Source organism: Elephantulus edwardii, unplaced genomic scaffold (genome assembly GCF_000299155.1).
Source record: "Elephantulus edwardii isolate Elephantulus edwardi_28Jun2011 unplaced genomic scaffold, EleEdw1.0 scaffold00349, whole genome shotgun sequence".
NCBI classification, from domain to species: domain Eukaryota; kingdom Metazoa; phylum Chordata; class Mammalia; order Macroscelidea; family Macroscelididae; genus Elephantulus; species Elephantulus edwardii.
This window is the reverse complement of record NW_006400099.1, coordinates 679,553-699,964: the sequence shown is the minus strand read 5'-3', so window position 1 is coordinate 699,964 and position 20,412 is coordinate 679,553. Positions and strand designations below refer to the sequence as shown.

Below are 20,412 nucleotides of genomic sequence, written 5' to 3'. Positions count from 1 at the left end.
AGAGGGACAGCTCAGGAGGGGAAGACCCTCTATGAGGTGGATTGATTCAGTGACTGGGGTAATCGGGATGGGTGTGTCAGAGGCAATGAGATTGGCACGGAATAGAGCACGGTTTAGGGCTGTTGTACATAGGGTCGCTATGAGTCGCAAACGACTCGACGGCACATAACAACAACAACATGTGAAACCTATGCTTGGACCAGAAAATAATCCTCAGAACAGAGCAAGTAAACATTGCATGGTTCAAAATCAGGAAAGTAGTTTGTCAGAGATGCATCCTGTCTCCATACTTTTCAATCTATGTGGAACAGATCATTTGGAAGGCTGGACTTTATCAGGATGAATGCGTCCTGTGTTATACAGATGACACAATCCTGTTTGTTGAAATTTAGGAGAATCTGAAGCATTTGCTACAGGAGGTCAAGGGCTGTAGACTTCAATATGGATTGAAGTTCAACATAAAAAAAACAAAGGTTCTAACCACTATTAGGTCAATTGGCAACACCAAGATAGATGGTGAAGAGATTGAAGTTGTTAACAATCTCAGGTTGCTTGGCTCCTCAGTCAGCTCTCTCGGCACTAACAGAAAATCAAAAGATTACTTTTATTGGGGAAGTCTTCTGTCAGAGTCTCTCCAGAATGCTAAAGAGCAACGATGCCAGTCTAGAGACCAATGTGCACCTGATTCAGGCCATGGTCTTCTCAGTTACTTGCTAGACATCAGAAAGCTGGGCAAGTACTAAGTATGACAGAAGAAAAATAGGTGTCTTTGGATTGTCGTGCTTCAGAAGAGTACTGGACATACCATGGGCTGCCAGGAGAACAAACAGGTATGTCTTGGAAAGGATGAAACCAAGTTTCTCCTTGGAATCAAGATTTTTTTTTATGTGGAATTGTATTTAAAACCATATTTGACAGCTTATTTTAGTTTTACCTTCACTTATTTTTCTAGTATACATACATATTTGGGTTTAATAACATTGGTAAATTGTTGAGTAAATTAATATACCCACCAACAATATATAAAATATACACAAATTTCCCCACACTTTCAGAATATTTTCATTTTCGTCATTCTCTTGTGTTATTTAATTAATTAATTAATTGATTAATTAATTTTATTTTGTACTAGTTTGTTTACAAAATTTGAATACAAATTCAAAACAAATTCAGTTTCCTTCACTGCCCCCCACCCATCAATTTGTTGCGAGTCCTGTTCACGTGAAGACGTTAATCACAGCTCATGCATGCTCCAATCATCACGCTACCCACCCATCAATTTGTACAACACGATGATTAATCCCCCCATCCCTGCACAGCCACATCCCTCTGCTCCCAGCCTTTTCCACCCCTCTTGGATCCTTTTACTCATTCTACAATAATGGTTTTATATAATATTTATGCTTGTGGGACTGAGTTAGTTTACTCAGCATAATGCTCTCGTCCCTCACAAATTAGGTAATAATTTACAAAATCATTACTTCTGCGTGCTGCATAGTATTCCATTGTGTGAATGTACCATAATTTCTCAACTCATTCATTTGTAGTTGGACATTTGGGCTGTTTCCATGTCCTTGCGATGGTAAATAATGCTGCTATGAACACTGATGTACAAGTGTCCATTTGTGCTTCTGTTCTCATATTTTCAGGGTATATTCCAAGTAGTGGAGTAGCTGGCTCATACGGAATTTCTATGTACAGCTTTTTGAGGAAGCATCAAACTGCCTTCTAGAATGGTTGTACCATTTTACAATCTCACCAACAATATATGAGTTTCCTTCTCGTCACATCCTCGTCAACATTTATTACTTACTGCCTGGTTAAACTTTGCCTCTGTTACTGGAGTGAGATGGTAGAAGGCAAGGATTTTTAAACTCTCTCTCACATAGTTTGGGCAGAAGGCCCAGAAGAACCAGGCCTTGGAGAAGGACATCATGTTCGAAAGGGTTGAGGGACAGCTCAGGGGAGAAAGACCCCGGTGAGATGAATTGACACAGTAACTGGGTTAATGTGTCAAAGTTAGTGGGACTAGCTCAGGCTAGGGTAGGTTTCAGAGCTATTGCTCATAGAATGACTATAAGTCACCTTATGAATCACTAGCAACTCAGTGGTATATAACACCCTCCTATTGCGCATATACCCCAAAGAAAGCAGATATTTAATACAAACAGGTATATGCACACTTAGGTTTACTACAGCATTGTTCACAATAGCAAAGAAATGGAAGCAGCTCAGGTGCCCATCAGCAAATGAATAGAGAAACTGGTGCATCCACACAAAGAATTATTATGCAACACTGAAAAAGAATGAACTCATAAAGCACTACACAACATGAATGACTGTGGAAGATATATTTCTAAGTGAAAGGATAAGTCACTAAAGTATAAATACTGTATAAGACTACTGTTAACAGTAGGATGATATGACGAGTGAGGGGGAAGATGAATGAACTCTGTTCTGAAATAGGTAAAGGAAAGGACGATGTAAAACCAATCTATGATTAAACATTATGTTGTTGTTTTATGGTGTTGAGTCAGAAACAACTAATATGTGACCATCCTGTGACTTTTCAGACGCATTAAATCGCACAGGAGGAAATTACGCATCCTTCAGCTAAGGAGTAGCTGATGGATTTGCGTCAAATGCCTTGGGATTGCAATGGAGCTTCTTGCCCCTAGGCCACCAGTGCTCTCTGCTAAGCATTATGTACGACAGTTAACAATCTGAAGCAGGACAAGCATTATAAAATTATTTTGGGGAGGAGGAGGGAGTTAAATGTATATGTATGAATGAACTAATGAATAAAAAATAATCTCTCTGTAAACTTTCACTGAAATCACAATAAAAATAAAACCTTTATAAAAAAAGAAATTGGAGGAAACCAAAAGCACAAATAAAATGGAGATAGCAAAAGAATCTACTTAAAACCCCATATGGTTAAATGAGGCATGCTTCTAGAGAGATCAAATATAAGACTGGATGTGTTTATTATTTCCCTGTCTCCTTAGAAGTAATGTTGTTATGTGCTGTTGAGTTGTAATTTGACTCATAGCTGACATTGAACGATTTGTTTACAGAGGCTGTAAATCAAACAGGAGATGATTGCCTACCTTTCTTCCGAGGAGTATTTGGTGGCTTTGAACTACCTACCTTTGAGTTGGCAGTGCAGCTACACACCCACTGGACCACTAAGTTTCCCTAGAAATCGGCAGCATTAAAAATAAACTGGATGTTGGAGAGGATGTCGTGAGATAGGAACTCTTATTTATTTTTATTTACAATTTAAATTTACAATTTTATTTTATTTACAATCTCACCAACAATATATTTATTGTTGGTGGGATTGTAAAATGGCAAACCACTCTGGAAGGCAGTTTGAAGTTTCTTCTAAAAACTGAACATAGAAATTCTCTATGATTCAGCTATTCCTCTGAATGGAATATACCCTGAGAAAATGAGAACTGAGGCACAGAAACTTGTACATCATTGTTCATGGCAGCGTTATTCACCATAGCAAGAACATGGAAATAGTCCAAATGCCCAATCACAATTAAATGGATTGAGAAATTATGGCACATTCACACAAATTGAATACTATACAGCACACAGGAGCAATGAGTTTGTAAATTACTACCTAATTTAAATTTTGTGCATGTCCCTTTGGTTATCTTTCAGGCAAAGTGTCAGGTGAGTGTGTTCACACAAACATATTTTGTTTGTGTGAAACTGATGTGCTTTATCTTTCAAAATCATGTCTTCCACAAATGTTTTCTCCAGGAACTAGTCTTCACTGATGATGCATCAAAAACAAGTTAACTTCTGCTGTGATCCATGAGATTTTCTTCAGTGATTTTCAAGAGTATATCCCAAGACCTTTCTTTTTAGCGTGATGTCTCAAGCTTGCTCTCATGATCTTGCTCTTAATGGAAACTCCATGTGGTATAGAGTTAGGATAGGCTATAGAGGAGGTCTTTGATTCAACAGTGATGGATTTAATTTATGCTAACAGATTCTAAAATACTAGTTTAATACAAGAAGTTCTACACTCAATCAAATTAGGCATGTTAGAGCACCTGGCCCAAATTTACCTGTAAGAGGAAGTAGTTCTCTGGCCCAAAGGATAGCAGTCTTAAGTTATAGATCAGGCTTAACCTGCCTGTTTTTTATTATTGTTAAACTAAGAGTGGTGTTTGCTCATTTACATTGTAAAGAAAAGTATTTTGTGACCATAAATAAAAGTTTATTAAATGCTTGTTTAAAAAAATTACTACCTAACTTAGGAGGGACTGGACTTGAGAGCATTATGCTAACTGAAATAACTCAGTCTCATACAGACGAATACTGTATAAGACCATTATTTTAGAATTACTATTAGGATCCTAGGAGGAGATGGGGGATCAGAGGGGTAAGAATGGGTGGGGGCGGGGTGGTACAAGGAGTGCTTAATCATAGGACCCCACAATTTGATGAGTGGAGGTAGGGATGAGTAAAGGAAAGGGGAAAGATCCAGTGTAAAAAAATGTATACAAACTTTGTAAGTAAAACTGTATAAAATTCAAAAATTAAAAAAATAAACTGGATGAAAAGCATGGTGACATTTCCTTTGTTCTTTTCCTGAATAGATTTTTGCCACAACTCAATATCAGATAATTTTTAATTTGAATGTGATTAAGTCAGGCAGTCCTTTACTTCTCCAAGGCATTGGGCCCAGGGAGGGAAGTGTCTAGGCTGGAAGTAAAGTTTTGAGTAGTTTTATATGGACACAATCCATTCAATACTCATTGACTCATTTGGTAAACATACTATTTAGTAACTACTATGTGCTTTTTTTATAATTGGCTACCTGTGACAAATGACTCAACCATCTCTCTCCTTGCCAGCAGTCTGCTTCAAAACTCAGACCTCAAAGCAGGGAGGAAGGCTACAAAATAATCTGTTGTCCAAACAAAGCAAGGAAACACTACAAGGTTTAAAAATCAAGAGAGTTGTGCATCAGGGTTATAGCCTTTCTCCATACTTATTAAATCTGTATACTGAGCAAATCATTTGGGAAACTGGACTCTATGAAGAAAAATGAGACATCAGAATCAGAGAAAAACTAATCAACCCCCTATATTATGCAAACAACACATCTTTACTTGCTGAAATGCTTACTGTTAGCATTTTAATGTCAAGAGGACAAAAATACTCATACTAGACCAATAAGCAACATCATAATAGATGAGGTAAAGATTGAAATTGTCAATGTTTTCCTCTTTCTTGGATTCACAATTAACACCATTGGTACCAGAAGTCAAATCAGGAGATATATTGCATTGAGCAAAGCTGCTCTCAGGGACCTTTCCAAATCACTCAGGAGCAATTATCTCCGTTTGAAGACTAAAGTGCACCTGATTCAGGCCATGATCTTTTCAGTCACTTACTATGCATCTAAGACCTGAACAATGAATGCTCTTGTTATGTGCTGTTGAGTTGGAATCAACCCATAACTGACCCTGCAGAAGGTTTTTAAAGGTAGTTAATTACATGGGAAGAGATTGTTCATCCTTCTCCCATGGAGCAGCTGGTGGATTTGAACCATGTGCCTTCAGGATTTCAGTGCAGCTTCTTACTACTAAGTCACCATGAATAAGGAGGGGGAAAAAAAGACTTGATGTCTTTGAATTGTGATGTTGGAGAAGAGTGCTGAATATTTCATGGACTGCCAAAAGAGCAAAAATGTATTCATTTGGAAAAGTGCAATTGGAGTGTTCCATGGAGGCAATGATGGTAAAGCTTCATCTCACATACTTTGAGCATGTTTCTAGGAGAGACTATTTCTTGGAAAGTCACATCATGCCTGGAAAGGTGAAGGATTAGCAAAAGAAGGGTCTATTCTCATGAGATAAATTGGTGCAGTAATGTTCTCAAGTGTGTCAACAATGATGAGGATGGCACAGAATAAGACGGACTTCAAATCTTGAGTTCATACAATTACTATGTCATACTCAATGGCATCTAACAGTGACAACATATGTGACAGGGAAAGGAAGTGGTTCCAGGCTCTCTAGATACTTTAGTAGAATGTGGTAGCAATGTCTATTTCAATCAGGAAATTTTACTTGACTGTTGTTTCTTGTTGTTGTTGTTATGTGCTGACAAGTCAACTATGACTCATAGGACCTATGCACAATAGCTCTGAACCCTACTCTATCCTGAACTAATCTCACTGTCTCTGACACATCTACCCTTATTACCTCAGTTATTGTGTCAATCTATCTCATCTGGGTCTTCTTTTCCTGCGCTGAACATGATATCCTCCTCCAAAGATTGATCCCTGCTGGCTCCATGTGCAAAGTATGTGAGATGGAGTCTCATAATCCTTACCTCCAAGGAGCAGCTTGTTTTCACCATCTCCAGGATAGACCTGTTAATTTTCTTGGCATTCCATGGTGTGTTCAATACTCTTCTCCGGCACTATAGCTAAAAGACATCAATTATTCTTCTGTCATCCTTGGTTGTTGTCCAGCTCTCTGATGCAATTGCAAAGACCTTGACTTGACTCAGAGGATGTAAAAAGAGTAATTAATATAGGATGAGCAGATCCTCCCCCCCTTTCTTCCCTTCTCCTGTCCCTTCTATTCATCTCGGAAGCAGACTGGCGTCTACTGGCTGTTCAGACTTATTTTCCAGATACAAGAAAGATAATGATAGACTAGAGGAAGAATTAAGAGGATAAGATAGAGAGATTAACAGAAAGAAAGAGGGGAAAATTATTTTAAAAAAGCCCTCATGATAGTTTTTCCTGCCAGGGATAGAGGGCAACCGACACTGAGGGGCTGTAGCAATTCTGAATCTCATTCAGTCTTGAAAACAGGAATGTTGAGTCCTTCCAGCTTATGGAGTTGTAAAGTCTTCTGAAATTTTCTAAGATTTCTTTCCTTCTTCCTTCCATACCAGGTCCTTTCTGGCCTCCTTCCTTCCTAGTCTGTGCCCTGGGTGCTTCCAGGCAGGCAACATGGTGATCACTCTCATTTGGCTACTTCTCACCATCACATTTCCTTCCCAGGGTGAGGACATCCTAGACAGGAGCTCGGAGCTGATCTACACTGGAGAGATGGCCTGGATCTACCAGCCCTATGGCCGCAACCAGCAGAGGGTCTTCTTCCTGTTTGACCATCAGATGGTTCTCTGCAAGAAGGTAACTCTCCCTTTTTTCCCCCTTGGAGATGATGGATAAGTCAGAGGGTCATGAGCCCTTGTCTATTCATCATCTCAAGACTCCCTAAAAAGGGAACAAAACTATGCTGCAGGAAAAACAAAACAGAAAATTGACAGCAATTCTATACCAGGGTCACTTATGTGATGTGAAAATCACAAGCAGGACTAGTACTACCTTATGAGCAATGAAACTCTGAAGTTCACATATTTAGTTTTGGTGTCTTTTAAATCTTCTATCCTCACGCACCTCATGGTGCTCAGCCAGATTATTTATACTAATTGTTTAAAAAGTTGTAATATTTGTAACATTTTTATTCTCGCTTATAAACAGTACCTTCTTCAGCTTCCTCTCCCATTTCCACTCCTTAGTTCTGACCAGCTAGCCCCTCTCCATGGGTCTTTCAAAATTTACCCTCACTCCCTCAGGGTGGAGTGATAGGGAATGGCAAAGGACACACTGACAAAGGAGATTAATCAGAACTGACTTTGACAAGCACTGTGGCAATTGGACAATTAAAACAGACATTTGGATGGCGGGGGAAGAAGAACAAACTGGGGAGGAGGGTAGAGAGAATGGTGCAGCAATGAAGGGATGAAAACCCAAAATCCCTGTAAATGTTCATTAAAACTAATAAAATTTAATAAGAAAAAACAAACAAACAAAATTTACCCTCAAAGACAAGTACTATTGTGACAAAAGAATTTCCCCCATGTTTCTACTAATTTCTTTCTTACACAGTTCCCAACTTAGCTTCCCCCACCCAATCTTAGCTTCTCTATTATCCATTTGAGGAGATACCCTACTTCTAGTCTTCATATCTATAACAGTGCTTTTAAAATGAGTTATAATAATAGTGGAAAATTATACCTATTGTTAACTTCTCATTTTGTGATTTTTTAACATTTACCGTAGTTCCTCTTTCCTGGACACTTTTCTTTTGAAAAATCTAGAAAAGACTATTTTCTGGAAAGACTAGAGTGTGAGCAAGAGAGTGAGCAAGCAGTAGGTCAGAGGGCAGTCAACACGGAGGAAGGGAGCAAACAAGCAGTGAGTGAACCAGTGAAGGCGGTGGTGTCCCTAAGGCAGCCAAGATTTCTGTTGCCTCTTTGGCCCCCTCCCCAGTGCCTTCAGCGACTCAGGTCTCCAGCTGAATGGACACGATCGAGTCTGGTCATGGCCTCGTTGCTGAAGGTGGATTGGGAAGTGAAGCTCAAGGTTGATTTTTTTCAGGGAGCTGAAGTGAGGCAGAAGACTTGGTGGCAAATTTTTCCCAAAGAAGTTACTAGAACTTGATAGTTTCTTGAGGGAAACCATCTTAAATATCCACAACCTCACTCATATCCGCTCAGACATGAATCTTGCAGTCCCTGATCTCTTTCTTCTCACCAGTAGCTATCATGGTTTTATAAGAAATTAAGATTGGATGAATGTGAAGAGGCCTTCCAAGGAACCAAGGTGTTTGTGATGCCCAATGGGATGCTAAAAAGCTACCAGCAGCTGGTGAACATTATTGAGAAAGTGAAACTTGATATCCAGATCTGGCTGTTGACTAAGAAATGCAGCATGGTCAAAATGTGGGTACAACTTCCGATTCCCAGAATAGAAGATGGGAACAATTTCGGGGTATCCATTCAGGAAGAGACAGTTGCAGATCTAAGGACTGTTGAAAGAGAAGCTCCCTCTTATCTGGACCAGATTTCTATCTATTATAAGAGCCAAATTGATTTCTAAAATAGATAAATATCCCCAGGTGGAAGACTATTGCCATACCCTCACAGAGATTGATGAGAAAGATATATAAGTCTTTGGCTCATCATCTCAGAGCTAAGGAATCAATATATTACTCTATATGACATGATACTGAAAAATACTGAGAAGATCAAATAGCCCTGGAGCAGCAATGCAGAGACACTGTACTGGGGACGGGGCTAAGGCCAGGGGACTCTGTGAATCTGGCTCAAGACCTATATTGTTTTGGTTTATTACATGACTATTGTGATGGGGAAACTGGCTGGAAATTGTAATCACACTACTCTCTGTTTTTAGTTAAAGTCTAATGAAGCTCTCATCTAGTTCTTTGACATGTTTACCTCTTTTTTCAGGCCTTAGGAACTCTTCTATTTACCTCCCTAATACCTATATCCACCTAACTGCCTAATTTCTGGAGAAGTCTTGATTTGTGTTTGCAGGATCTGGGCATGAGTAGACTTGTGCTTTCTTATTCCCTCCTTTTTCCCTCATGTGTCTTGAACTTTGTGTTTTCTTCTTTCTAATGGTTAGCTGACTAGAAGCTAAGAGATCTGGAAGGGAAGTACTAGGTGTTTTTAATAGGAACTGGGTTAGGGAACTGGCTCATCTCTCCATGACATAGGTTAGTGTCTCTTGCTTCTGTGGGATATAGATTCCTCCTAGCCACAACCAATGACTTAAGGTTTCACATTTATATAAATCCCATCTTGAGCTTGGACACAAGGAACACCTTAGACCTTCAGCCAAGTCCTTTGCTTCTTGACATGATTTTAAATGAGGTTTTCACATACAAATAGTGTACATGTGTATACACACACACACACACACACACACACACACACACACACACAGAGCAAACCTTCCTCTACCTTTACCTCCTCCACCCCACCCCCTCAACCCTGACACAGGTGATAGTTTTTGCAGTCATTCCCCACGCAGACAAAATCCCTGGACCCATCTTCTCTCCTGAGGCCCAGAATAAGTGGAAGAGAATTGAGAGATGAGAAGCAGGGAGAATGGGGAAGGCACCCTTCTTCCTCTGTGACTCAGGTCATTTTTACTGTTACTACAAAGGCTGACTTTTGATTCCTTGGTGCCTCTTCCCAGGTCATTTGTAAATCGGGGTTGGTAGCATCCTGCAGTTTTAAGGTCCTAATGCTCCTGCTCTTGCTGGTCTTTCCTGTTGGAAAATATTCCCTTTATTTATAGTATTATGCTTCCAGGGAAAGTAGGTAGGGGTGTATGTGTATATTTGTGTGTGAACATGCACGTGCACACACACACACACACACACACACACACACACACACACTTACTTTTATATGGACACATGCATACACACATTTGTGTACGTGTGAATCTCCGCTGGGTAAAACTAACAATAGATGAGTTTCCTCCTAAATGTGGAATTCCCACAGAGATAGCATTCATTGTTACAGCTTTTGTTGTCACCCGTGTATTAGACCCCAGTTTTGTTATTCTATCTTACTGCAGAGTTAATACCACAGACTGCCAGTGACTTTCTCAGTGTCTAGTATTCATTATTCCTTGTCTCTGTCTTTCAACCCCCAGTTGTATTTCTACAATAGGAATATATCCTTTTTACTCACCGTATGCTCTAGAGGAGTCAAGACGCTGTCTTCCAGTGAGCAGTACTCAGTAACAAACCATTGCATTTTAGATGGGGTCATGCCCCTACTCAATCTCCAGATCCCTTCTAGCAAAAAGCCCTTTCCTGTTCCCGGCATGTGTTTCTTGGTTTCCTTTTTTATTTGTTGAATTGTTTCTCCATACTTTCTACTCACTGTACCATTCTTGGATTGTAATGTAAACATATTTTACCATGTCAAGAAATCATTAAAATGCAGGTAATTTGACTTTTTTTTAAAGTCACAGACCCTAGTGTAATGCTTTGATGGTTAGGGACATGGCAGTACTATGTGCGTTTGCACTTAGACACTTATCTCCACATACACCTTGGCCAGTCTCTTTGAGTATCCTTATTCCAGTTGAGCTGCCTTTTTTTCCCCTTTGGAATAGTGGAAATATTGAGGCTTCTAGCTACATGAGTCAAGGGTGGGTCCCCCTTTTGTGTTCAGTCTGAATTTTGTAAAAGTTAGCTATTCCTGAACTTAAGCTGTCGTTGATTGCCACCCTCACAAAACTACAGTTCCTTTATTCCTCAGTGATATCCATGAACTGCCAGTAGAGGATACTGTAGTCCCAAATGTGCAAAGTGGCCTGATTCAAGGCTACCCAATTTCTTACCATATACCACTTCTCCCAACAATGAATAATCAACTTCAGGGCTATCTAAGGTGCTAACTCCCTCTGAAATACATTTTTTTTCTCAACTTAAAAAAAATAAAGACTATGTTCTGGGTTCATTGTCTCTATTCCTCTGTGTCTCGGTGCCTTATAATTTTAATTATGCATGTGTTTTGCTATTTTATCCCTGAAGTAATTTTGCAAATAGATTTAATTCTTTGGTAGAGTTTATCCCTTTTCACTTTCTAAATACATAAGAGAGTAAATCCTTTCTCTCTTTCCTCAGTTGATTATCTACTAATGTTCCTACATCCCTTAATTTACTACACACAGCTTTTCACCCACATTCTCTGTCCTTATCATACCAGTTGGGTAGGTTGTTATTTACTGTGACTTAACTGTTTTCCACACTCTGTTGGGTCACCTCTCTTTGGAATGGGAACAAATATCGATCTTTTCCAGTCAGTTGGCCAGCTGGCTGTCCTCCAGATTTTTTGACACAACTTAGTGAGCATATCCAGGGCAGCGTCTGTTTGTTGAAATAAATTACTAGGTATGCTGTCAACTGCTGGAGCCTTGTTTTTTGCCAATTCCTTCAGAGCATCTTGAACTTCCTCCTTCATCACCATAGGATCTTGTTCATATGTTATTTCATTAAATTCCTCTGTGTCAGCCAATTCCTTCTGATACAGTGACTCTGTGTACTCCTTCCATCTTCTTTTGATACTTCCTGGATCATTTAACATTCTACCCAAAGTATCCTTAAATATTGCCACCTGTGGCTTGAATTTGTTTACTATTGCTTTGACTATATATTATGTGGGGGAGAAGACCATATGGATTACAATAAAAGAAAAGACTTTTGTTTGGAGAACTTTCTGCACTTGGGGTGAGATGGGGGTATAAAAAAATACTCAGTTAACAGTTTAACCTTGGGTAATTTGTTTAGCTTCTTAGGAATTTATTTCTTCATTGTCAAGCCAAGTCAACTGAAGAAGGCATTGGGAAGAAAAACTTGTAGTAGAAGAAAGTGGTGAAATACATTGTCAAAAGCACTGATGAGCTTTAGAGCTAGATTAGAGGCTACCTTTTCCATTCTCTAATGAACTGTGGAACCTTAAATAATATCTCTGTGCTTATTCTTATCCTCTAATTTGCAAATGAGATAACATAATAATATTTAAATGGAAGAGAAGTGATGAGAGTTAAATAAAACAATACTCATTAAACTGGCCATGGTCTTTGCAATCACTTGTTATGCATCAGAGAGTTGGACAATGACCAAGGAGGATAGAAGGAGAATTGATGCCTTTGAGCTGTGGTGCTGGAGAAGAGTATTGAGAGTACCACGGAGTGCTAGGAAAACAAACAGATTCATCCTGGAAAGGGTTAAACCGGGTGGCTCCTTGGAGGCAAGGATTCTGAGGCTCCATCTAACATACTTTGGACATGTTGTGAGGAGAGACCGGTCCTTGGAGAAGGACATCATGCTTGGGAGGGTGGAGGGACAGTGCAGGAGGGGAAGGCCCTCTTTGAGGTGGATTGATTCAGTGACTGGGGTAATCTGGATGGGAGTATCAGAGACAGTGCGATTGGCACAGGACAGAGCAGAGTTTAGGCTGTTGTACATAGGGTCACATTTGGCAAATATGCAGCAAGCGTTAGTTGTGAATATTAGTACTATTCATTCAGTTATTTTTTTTCAATTATTTATGCATTTTTTTTATTCATAGGCAGTATTGCACCGTGATTGAAAGTACAGATTGTAGAACCAGGCAACCTGAATTAAAAATCTAGCCTTGCCATTTGGTAGATTTTATCCCTGAGCAAGTTTGACTGCTCTATTAAACCACCCATCATCAAATGGTAGTTCCAGCTGTCTGTGCCATCCTCTAGATCCTGAGGGAACACTGGAGTATCCCAGGCTAGAGAAGAGTATGCAAAGCCTCCTCTGAAGACACAGGAGGTACCTTCAAGTGAGACAGGTTGCAATCCTGAAAAATTGCATTCCCCTAATTGTATCATTTGTCAGTTGTACACAATGCCCTATGGAATCTTACTGATCCTGTAAATTCAAGTAGGGAAAACCCTCCAATCAAACAACTTGAGAGCTGTTTCAGTTATGTAATGTCAAAGTTGGTGATAAGTGCCTTGCTGGAGTCATGGGCTAGGTAGCCCCAGAGCACCTGACTGTAGACTTCCAGAGCCCTCCTGGACAAATGCTAAAGAAAGGAATAGCTTCTGTCAAGTTAACTCCACCTCGTGGTGAATTTATGAGGATCATTCCTCATAATTCCTATTATATATTTGTCCTAATTTGACCTATAAATAATACCTAAAAGCTCTCAAGGAAGAAAAGAAGAGCAAGTAAAGGGAAAATTTAACAACACCTCTCTAAAGGTGTTCTTCATCATTGGGGCATAGATAATAAGTTCTATTGATTCTTCTAATATGTTGTTTGTTGTTATGTGTCATCGAGTCTCCTGTAACACTATATACAACAGCTCTGAAGCCTCTCCTATTCTTAGCCTGTCTCAGTGACTCTGACACACCTACTTCCATTACCATATTTACTGTATCAATCCATCTCATCTGGGTCTTCTTCTCCTGGGCTGTCCCTCCATCCATCTGAGCATGATATCCTTCTCCAAGGACTGGACCCTCTGGCCACGTGTCCAAAGTATGTGAGATGGCACTTCAAAATCCTAGCCTCCAAGGAAAAACTTGGTTTCAACCTCTCCAAGACAGACCTATTTGTTTTCGTGGTGGTTCACAGTATGTTCAAGACTCTTCTCCAGCACCACAATTCAAAGGTGTCAATTAATCTGTCATCTTTAGTCATTGTCCAGCTCTCTGGTACATAACAAGTAATTTTGAAGACCATGGACTGGATCAGGCACACATTAGTCTCAGGACTGACATCGTTGCTTCTCAGTACTTTGGAGAGGTCTCTGACAGCAGATTTTCCCAGTGAAATTCATCTTTTGATTTCCTGACTGCTGGTGCCAGGAGTGTTGGTTGTGGACTCCTCATCAACAACCTATATTATGCAGATGACTCAACCTTGCTTGCAGAAATTGAGGAGGACCTGAAGTGCTTGCTGCAGAAGGTCAAGGACTGTAGTCTTCAATATAAATTGAAGCTCAATGTTAAGAAGACAAAGATTCTCACCATTGGGCCAATTGGAAGCACCATGAGAGATGGAGAAGAGATTGAAGTTGTTAACAGTTACAGCTTTCTCGGCTCCACAATCTCCTAATGTAGCTTCATAATTATACACATCATTTTCATTTTTGGAAACTAGCAAAGATGTTTAAGACTGATATGAATGAGAAGAGTTGTCTGAAATTAGAAATAGAGGCTTTCTATGAATATCCTATGGATTGCCAAAAGAACAGTTATGCCTTAGAGTAGGGCAGCCAAGGGAATCCTTGGAGGCAAAGATGATCAAGGTTCAGCTAATTTACTTTTGACATGTTGCTAGGAAAACTGTTCCTTGAAGAGGGACATCATGCTTGGAAAAGTGGAAGGAGAGTGAAGGAGAAGACATCACAGTTCAAAGGCAATCAGGTGGATTGACACAGTGACTGCAGCAGTAGGCTTGATTGTGTCAGAGAGTGTGAGGATGGCCCAGGAAGTGATAGGGATAAGATCTGTTGTTCATAGGGTCACTATGAATAGTACTCAACTAGTGACACCTAACAACATGTACAGCCTATTAACTATATGTTCTACTCCTGGATTTCCTGTTTGTTCCTTAATTTATATTATGAGGCAGAATAAAAAAAAAATTATGAGGTCAAGGTAGATTATGTTCATCCACTGTCCTAATCTTATCTCCTCTTATAGTTAGATTAGCTTGAAGAGTCTGTCCTTGCTTTATCATGTCTCACAAAATGTCTCTGAAAACTGAGGAAACCATCAGCAGTCTTTCACCCAAGAATGAGTTTGTGAACTTGATCATGGCAAAAGTAGCCCAGCCTCTGAAATGGACTTCAAAGAACTCTCACCCTGCCTATAAACCTCTCCTGTAAACTAGATACTGGGGACATCCAACAGATTGGAACTCATTTATGTTCTTAACTTATTTGTATATAAAATAATCATGGACAGAAAAAAATAATGTGGTGTGGTTATTTCTTACAAAGCAATTCAGCAACACTTGTCTTTCCCAGTCTGAGGCTTTGAGATTGACAGAGTTGTGTTGAAAATCTTTAAAGATAACCTTCCTCAGTTCTAAAAAAGAGTTCACGTGAACATGTTCTATTTTGCAGTGTCAAAAATGGAAATATGCAAAGATAGATTTTATAGTGGAGAAGGGAGACATGTCAGGAAATTCTGTAGAATGGGATGATTTTTAAGAAGTGTAAAATGTTAATTAACATTAATTAGCATTTGTGATTCTGTCAGAGTGACTGAAAAGTTAGATGCAAAGAGAAGAGAAAGATAGCTGACTACACAGACCTGCTAACATCTGTTAGGACAGGGCATTTCTGTATTGTATACACCACAAGGTCCAACAATAGATGTACTCTGAAGGGAAGTAAGGCCTTTGCTTAAGTGAGAAGGAGCTGAAAGTCTTCTCTGAGAGTTACTTACCTAGAATTCCATAGGATTATAGGTCATTTCATCCATTCCTACATTTTTGTTTTAATTTTTTTTTATTTTATACTGGTTTACTTACAAACTTTGTATACATTGTTTTTCACACTGAATATTTCCCCCTACATTTACCCACCACTCCCTCTACCTATCAAATTGTGTTACCCTATGATTAATCTACTCCCCCCCATCCTCAACCTTCTGCTTCTCCCCTCCCCACCTTAGATCCTTATACTCATTCTACAATTATTTGTCTTTATGAGATTGAGTTAATTCACTTAACATAGTGCTCTCCAGTCCCTCCCAAGTTAAGTAATAATTTACAAAATTCTTGCTCCTGTGTGCTGCATAGTAATCCATTGTGTGAATGTTCCATAATTTCTCAACCACCTCATGCACTTGCTGCGAAGGGTCAAGGACTGCAGCCTTCAGTATGGACTAAGGCTCAATGTCAAGAAGACAAAGATTAAAAAAAAAAAAAAAAAGACAAAGATTCTCGCCACTGGACCAATTAGCAGCGTCAGGATGGATGACGAAGAGATTGAGAGTGTTCACAGCTTCAGTTTGCTCGGCTCCACAGTCAACACTCTTGGTACCAGCAGTCAGGAAATCAAAAAGTGTATCGCGATGGGAAAGTCTGCTGTTAGGGACCTCTCAAAGGTACTCAGGAGCAACAGTGTCTCTCTGGAGACTAAGGTGCGCCTGATACAGGTCATGGTATTTGCAATCGCTTGTTATGCATCAGAGAGTTGGACAATGACTAGGGAGGACAGAAGGAGAGCAGATGCTTTTGAGCTGTGGTGCTGGAGAAGGGTGCTGAATGTACCATGGACTGCCAGGAAAACAAACAGATTCATCTTGGAGAGGATTAAACCAAGCTACTCCTTGGAGGCAAGGATTCTGGGGCTTCGTCTGACATACTTTGGACATGTTGCCAGGAGGGACTGGTCCTTGGAGAGGGACATCATGCTTGGGAGGGTGGAGGGACAGCGCAGGAGGGGAAGACCCTCTATGAGATGGATTGATTCGGTGACTGGGGTAATCGGGATGGGTGTGTCAGAGGTGGTGCGGTTGGCGCAGGATAGAGCAGGGTTTAGAGCTGTTGTGCATAGGGTCGCTATGAGTCGGAAATGACTCGACAGCACATAACAACAACAACAATTCCATTCTATTGTGGTTGGGCATTTGGGCTATTTCCATGTTTTTACTATGGTGAAAACATTGATGTACAAATCTCTGTTTGTGCCTCAGTTCTCACTTTCTCAGGGTATATTTGAAGCAGTGGAAGAGTTGGGTCATATGGAATTTCTATGTTCAACTTTTTAAGGAAACACCAAACTGCCTTCCAGAGTGATTGTACCATTTTACACTCCCACCAACAATATATATGAGTTCCTATCTCACCACATGCTCTCCAACATTTATTACTCACTGCCCCGCTAAACTTTGCCACTCCTCCTGACGCAAGATGGTATCTTATTGTGGTTTTTATTTGAATCTCTTATTGCCAGTCATCTGCAACATTTCCTCATGTGTCCATTGGCTATACAAATGTCCTTCTCTTTGAAAAGTCTTTCCATGTCTCTTACACATTTTGTAATTGGATTATCATTCTTTTTCTTTTGGAGGTCCAGGAGTATTTTGTAAACTTTCATTTTGAGACCCTTGTTTGAGATGGTATTGCCAAATGTTTGTTCCCAGTCATTAGGGTTTTTTTTTTAACCCTGTTGGAAAAAGTTTTTGGTGAGCACAGAGATTTAATCTTTAGAAGAGCCAATTCATCAATTTTATCCACTCCAGATTGTGCAGTTCTGGTTGTATTTGGCAGTCTATTTATACTGTAGACTAGGCCTTCTAAGCTTGAGCCCAGTTTGTCTCTGATGAACTTTATGATATTGGGCTTTACTTCCAGGTCTCTGATACACTTTCAGCTGATTTTTGTGTATGGTGTGCGATGTGGATCCTGCTTCAACTTTCTGTTGTTGTTATTGTTGTTTTGTACCACCTAGTTGCTTGCGACTCATAGTAACCCTACATACAATAGCCCTATACCCTGCTCTATTCTGTGCCAATCTTACTGTTTATGATACACCTACCCCCATTAACCCAGTTACTGAATCAATCCATCTCATTGAGGGTCTTCTTCTCTTGCACTGTCTCTCCACCCTCCCAAGTATGATGTCCTTCTCCAAGGACTGGACCTGCCTTGCAATATGTCCAATGTATATTAGATAAAGACTCAGAAACCTTGCCTTCAAGGAGCAGCCTGGTCTCAGCCTCTCTACGATGAACCTGTTTGTTCTCCTATATATCCATAGTATATCCAATACTCTTTTCCAGCACCGCAGTTCAAAGGCATCTGTTATCTTTTTTATCATCCCTAGTCATTGCCTAATTTTCTGACGCATAGCAAGTAATTGCAAAGAATATGGCCTGAATCAGGCACACCTGAGTCTCCAGACTGACATCATTGCTCCTCAGTACTTTGGAGAGGTCTCTGACAAAAGACTTTCCAAATGCAATTAGCCTTTTAATTTCCTGGCTGCTGGTACCAGAGTGTGGATGGTGGAACCTAGCAAACTGATGCTGTTAACAATCTCAGTCTCTTCATTGTTTACCATCATGATGCCAATATGCCTAGTGGTGAGAATCTTTTCCAAGACCATTTGTTGAAGAGGTTGTCAGTTCCCCATTTGATAGGTTTTTATTTCCATGTTGAATATCAGTTGACTGTAGATATATGGGTCCATTTCTGGATTCTCAATTCTGTCCCATTGGTCTATGTGCCTGTCATCATACCAGTATCATGCTGTTTTGTTCCCGACTGCTGTGTGGTAGGTTTTGAAATCAGGGAGTGCCATGCTTCCCACTTCATTTTTGTTTTCCAGAAGTGCTTTGCTTACTTGGGATCTCTTTCTTCTCCAAATAAGCTTCATAATTTCCCTTTTGATCTCCTTGAAAAATCAATTTGGTATGGATGCTGTTGTTCTTCTTGTTGTTTGCCATTGAGTTGCTTGCCACTCATAGCAACCCTATGTACAAAAGTCCTGAAGCCTACTCTATCTTGTGCCAACTTTATTGTCTCTAACACATCTATCCTCTTTACCCCAGTCATTGAAGCAATCCATCTCATTGAGGGTCTTCCTCTCTTATACTGTTAATCAACCATTCCAAGCATGATTTCTCTCCAAGGACTGGTTCTGCCTTGCAACATGTACAAAGTATGTCAGATGAAGCTTCAGGATTCTCGCCTCCAAGGAGCAATCTGTTTAACCAACTATAGGACAAACCGGTTTGTTATCCTGGCAGTCCGTGGTATATTCAATACTCTTCTTCAGCACCACAGTTTAAAGGCATCTATTCTCTTTTTTTCATCCCTAGTCGTTGCCCAGTTTTCTGACACATAGCAAGCAATTGCAAAGAATATGGCCCAAATCAGGCATACCTTAGTCTCCAGACTGACATCATTGCTTTTCAGTACTCTGGGAAGGTCCCTGACTGCAGACTTCCCCAATGCAATTCATCTTTTAATTTCCTGGCTGCTGGTACCAAGAGTGTTGATTGTGGAGCCAAGCAAACTAAAGCTGCTGACAATCTCAATCTCTTCACTATCATAATGCTGTCAATTGGCCCAGTGGTGAGAATCTTTGTTCTCTTAATATTGAGCTTCAATCCATATTGAAGACTGCAGTCCTTGACCTTCTGCAGCAAGCACATCAGGTTCTCTCCAGTTTCAGCAGCCAGGTTTATGTCAACTGCATAATGCAAGTTGGTGATGAGTCTTCCTTCAGTTCTGATGCCACACTCCTCCTAATAGAGCTCAGCCTCCTGATAATATATTCTGCCTGTAGATTGAAAAACTATGGAGTAGGACACATCCCTGGCATACACCTTTCCCAATTTTGAACCATGGAGTATTTCCTTGCTCCCTTCTGACCACTGTCTTCTGGTCCAAGTATAGATTTTGCATAAGCATAATCAAATATTCTGGGATTCCAAGTCTACTTAGAGTTAGCCACAGTTTGTTGGTATCCACACAGTCAAATGCCTTTGTATAGTGAATGAAAGACAGATAGACATTCCTCTGGTATTCTTTGCTTTCAGCCAAATTCCATCTAATATTAGTTCATGGCCTTTTCTAAACCCAGCCTGCACTTCAGGAAGTTTTCTGTTGATGTGCTGTTCCAGTAAGTTTTGGAACTTAGCAGAAACTTGCTTGCATATGATATTAATGATATTGTTCAATAATTTCCACATCTGTCAGGTCACCATTCTTTGTAATGGGTACAAATAGAGATCTTTTCCAATTAGTTGACCAGGTGGTTGTCCTCCAGATTTCTTGGCATAATTTGGAAAGCACATCCAGGGCACTTTCTGTTTGTTGAAATATGTCAGTTGGTATGCCCTCAATTCCTGGGGCCTTATTTTTTGCCAATTCTTTCAGAACAGTTCTAACCTCTTCCTTCGTCACCACAGGCTCTTACTCATACTGTGTGCGCCAATTCCTTTTGGTATAGTGACTCTGTATACTCTTCCCATCTTTTTTTTATATTTTAATTTATTTCTTTTTCATTTCAATGAACATCTACAGA

At 39.9% G+C, this 20,412-nt stretch overlaps 1 protein-coding gene and 1 pseudogene across 1 annotated transcript in view; both read left to right on the top strand.

Moving 5' to 3' along the window:
• The window catches only part of ARHGEF9 (Cdc42 guanine nucleotide exchange factor (GEF) 9), a 693,374-nt gene that overhangs the window by 538,382 nt on the left and 134,580 nt on the right, over positions 1 to 20,412 (top strand). The window contains exon 7 of the mRNA XM_006901889.1: positions 7,049 to 7,180. Within this exon, the coding sequence (XP_006901951.1) occupies positions 7,049 to 7,180 (132 nt within the window). The remainder of the gene's footprint in view (positions 1 to 7,048; positions 7,181 to 20,412) is intronic.
• LOC102863771 lies at positions 8,375 to 9,133 on the top strand (annotated as a pseudogene).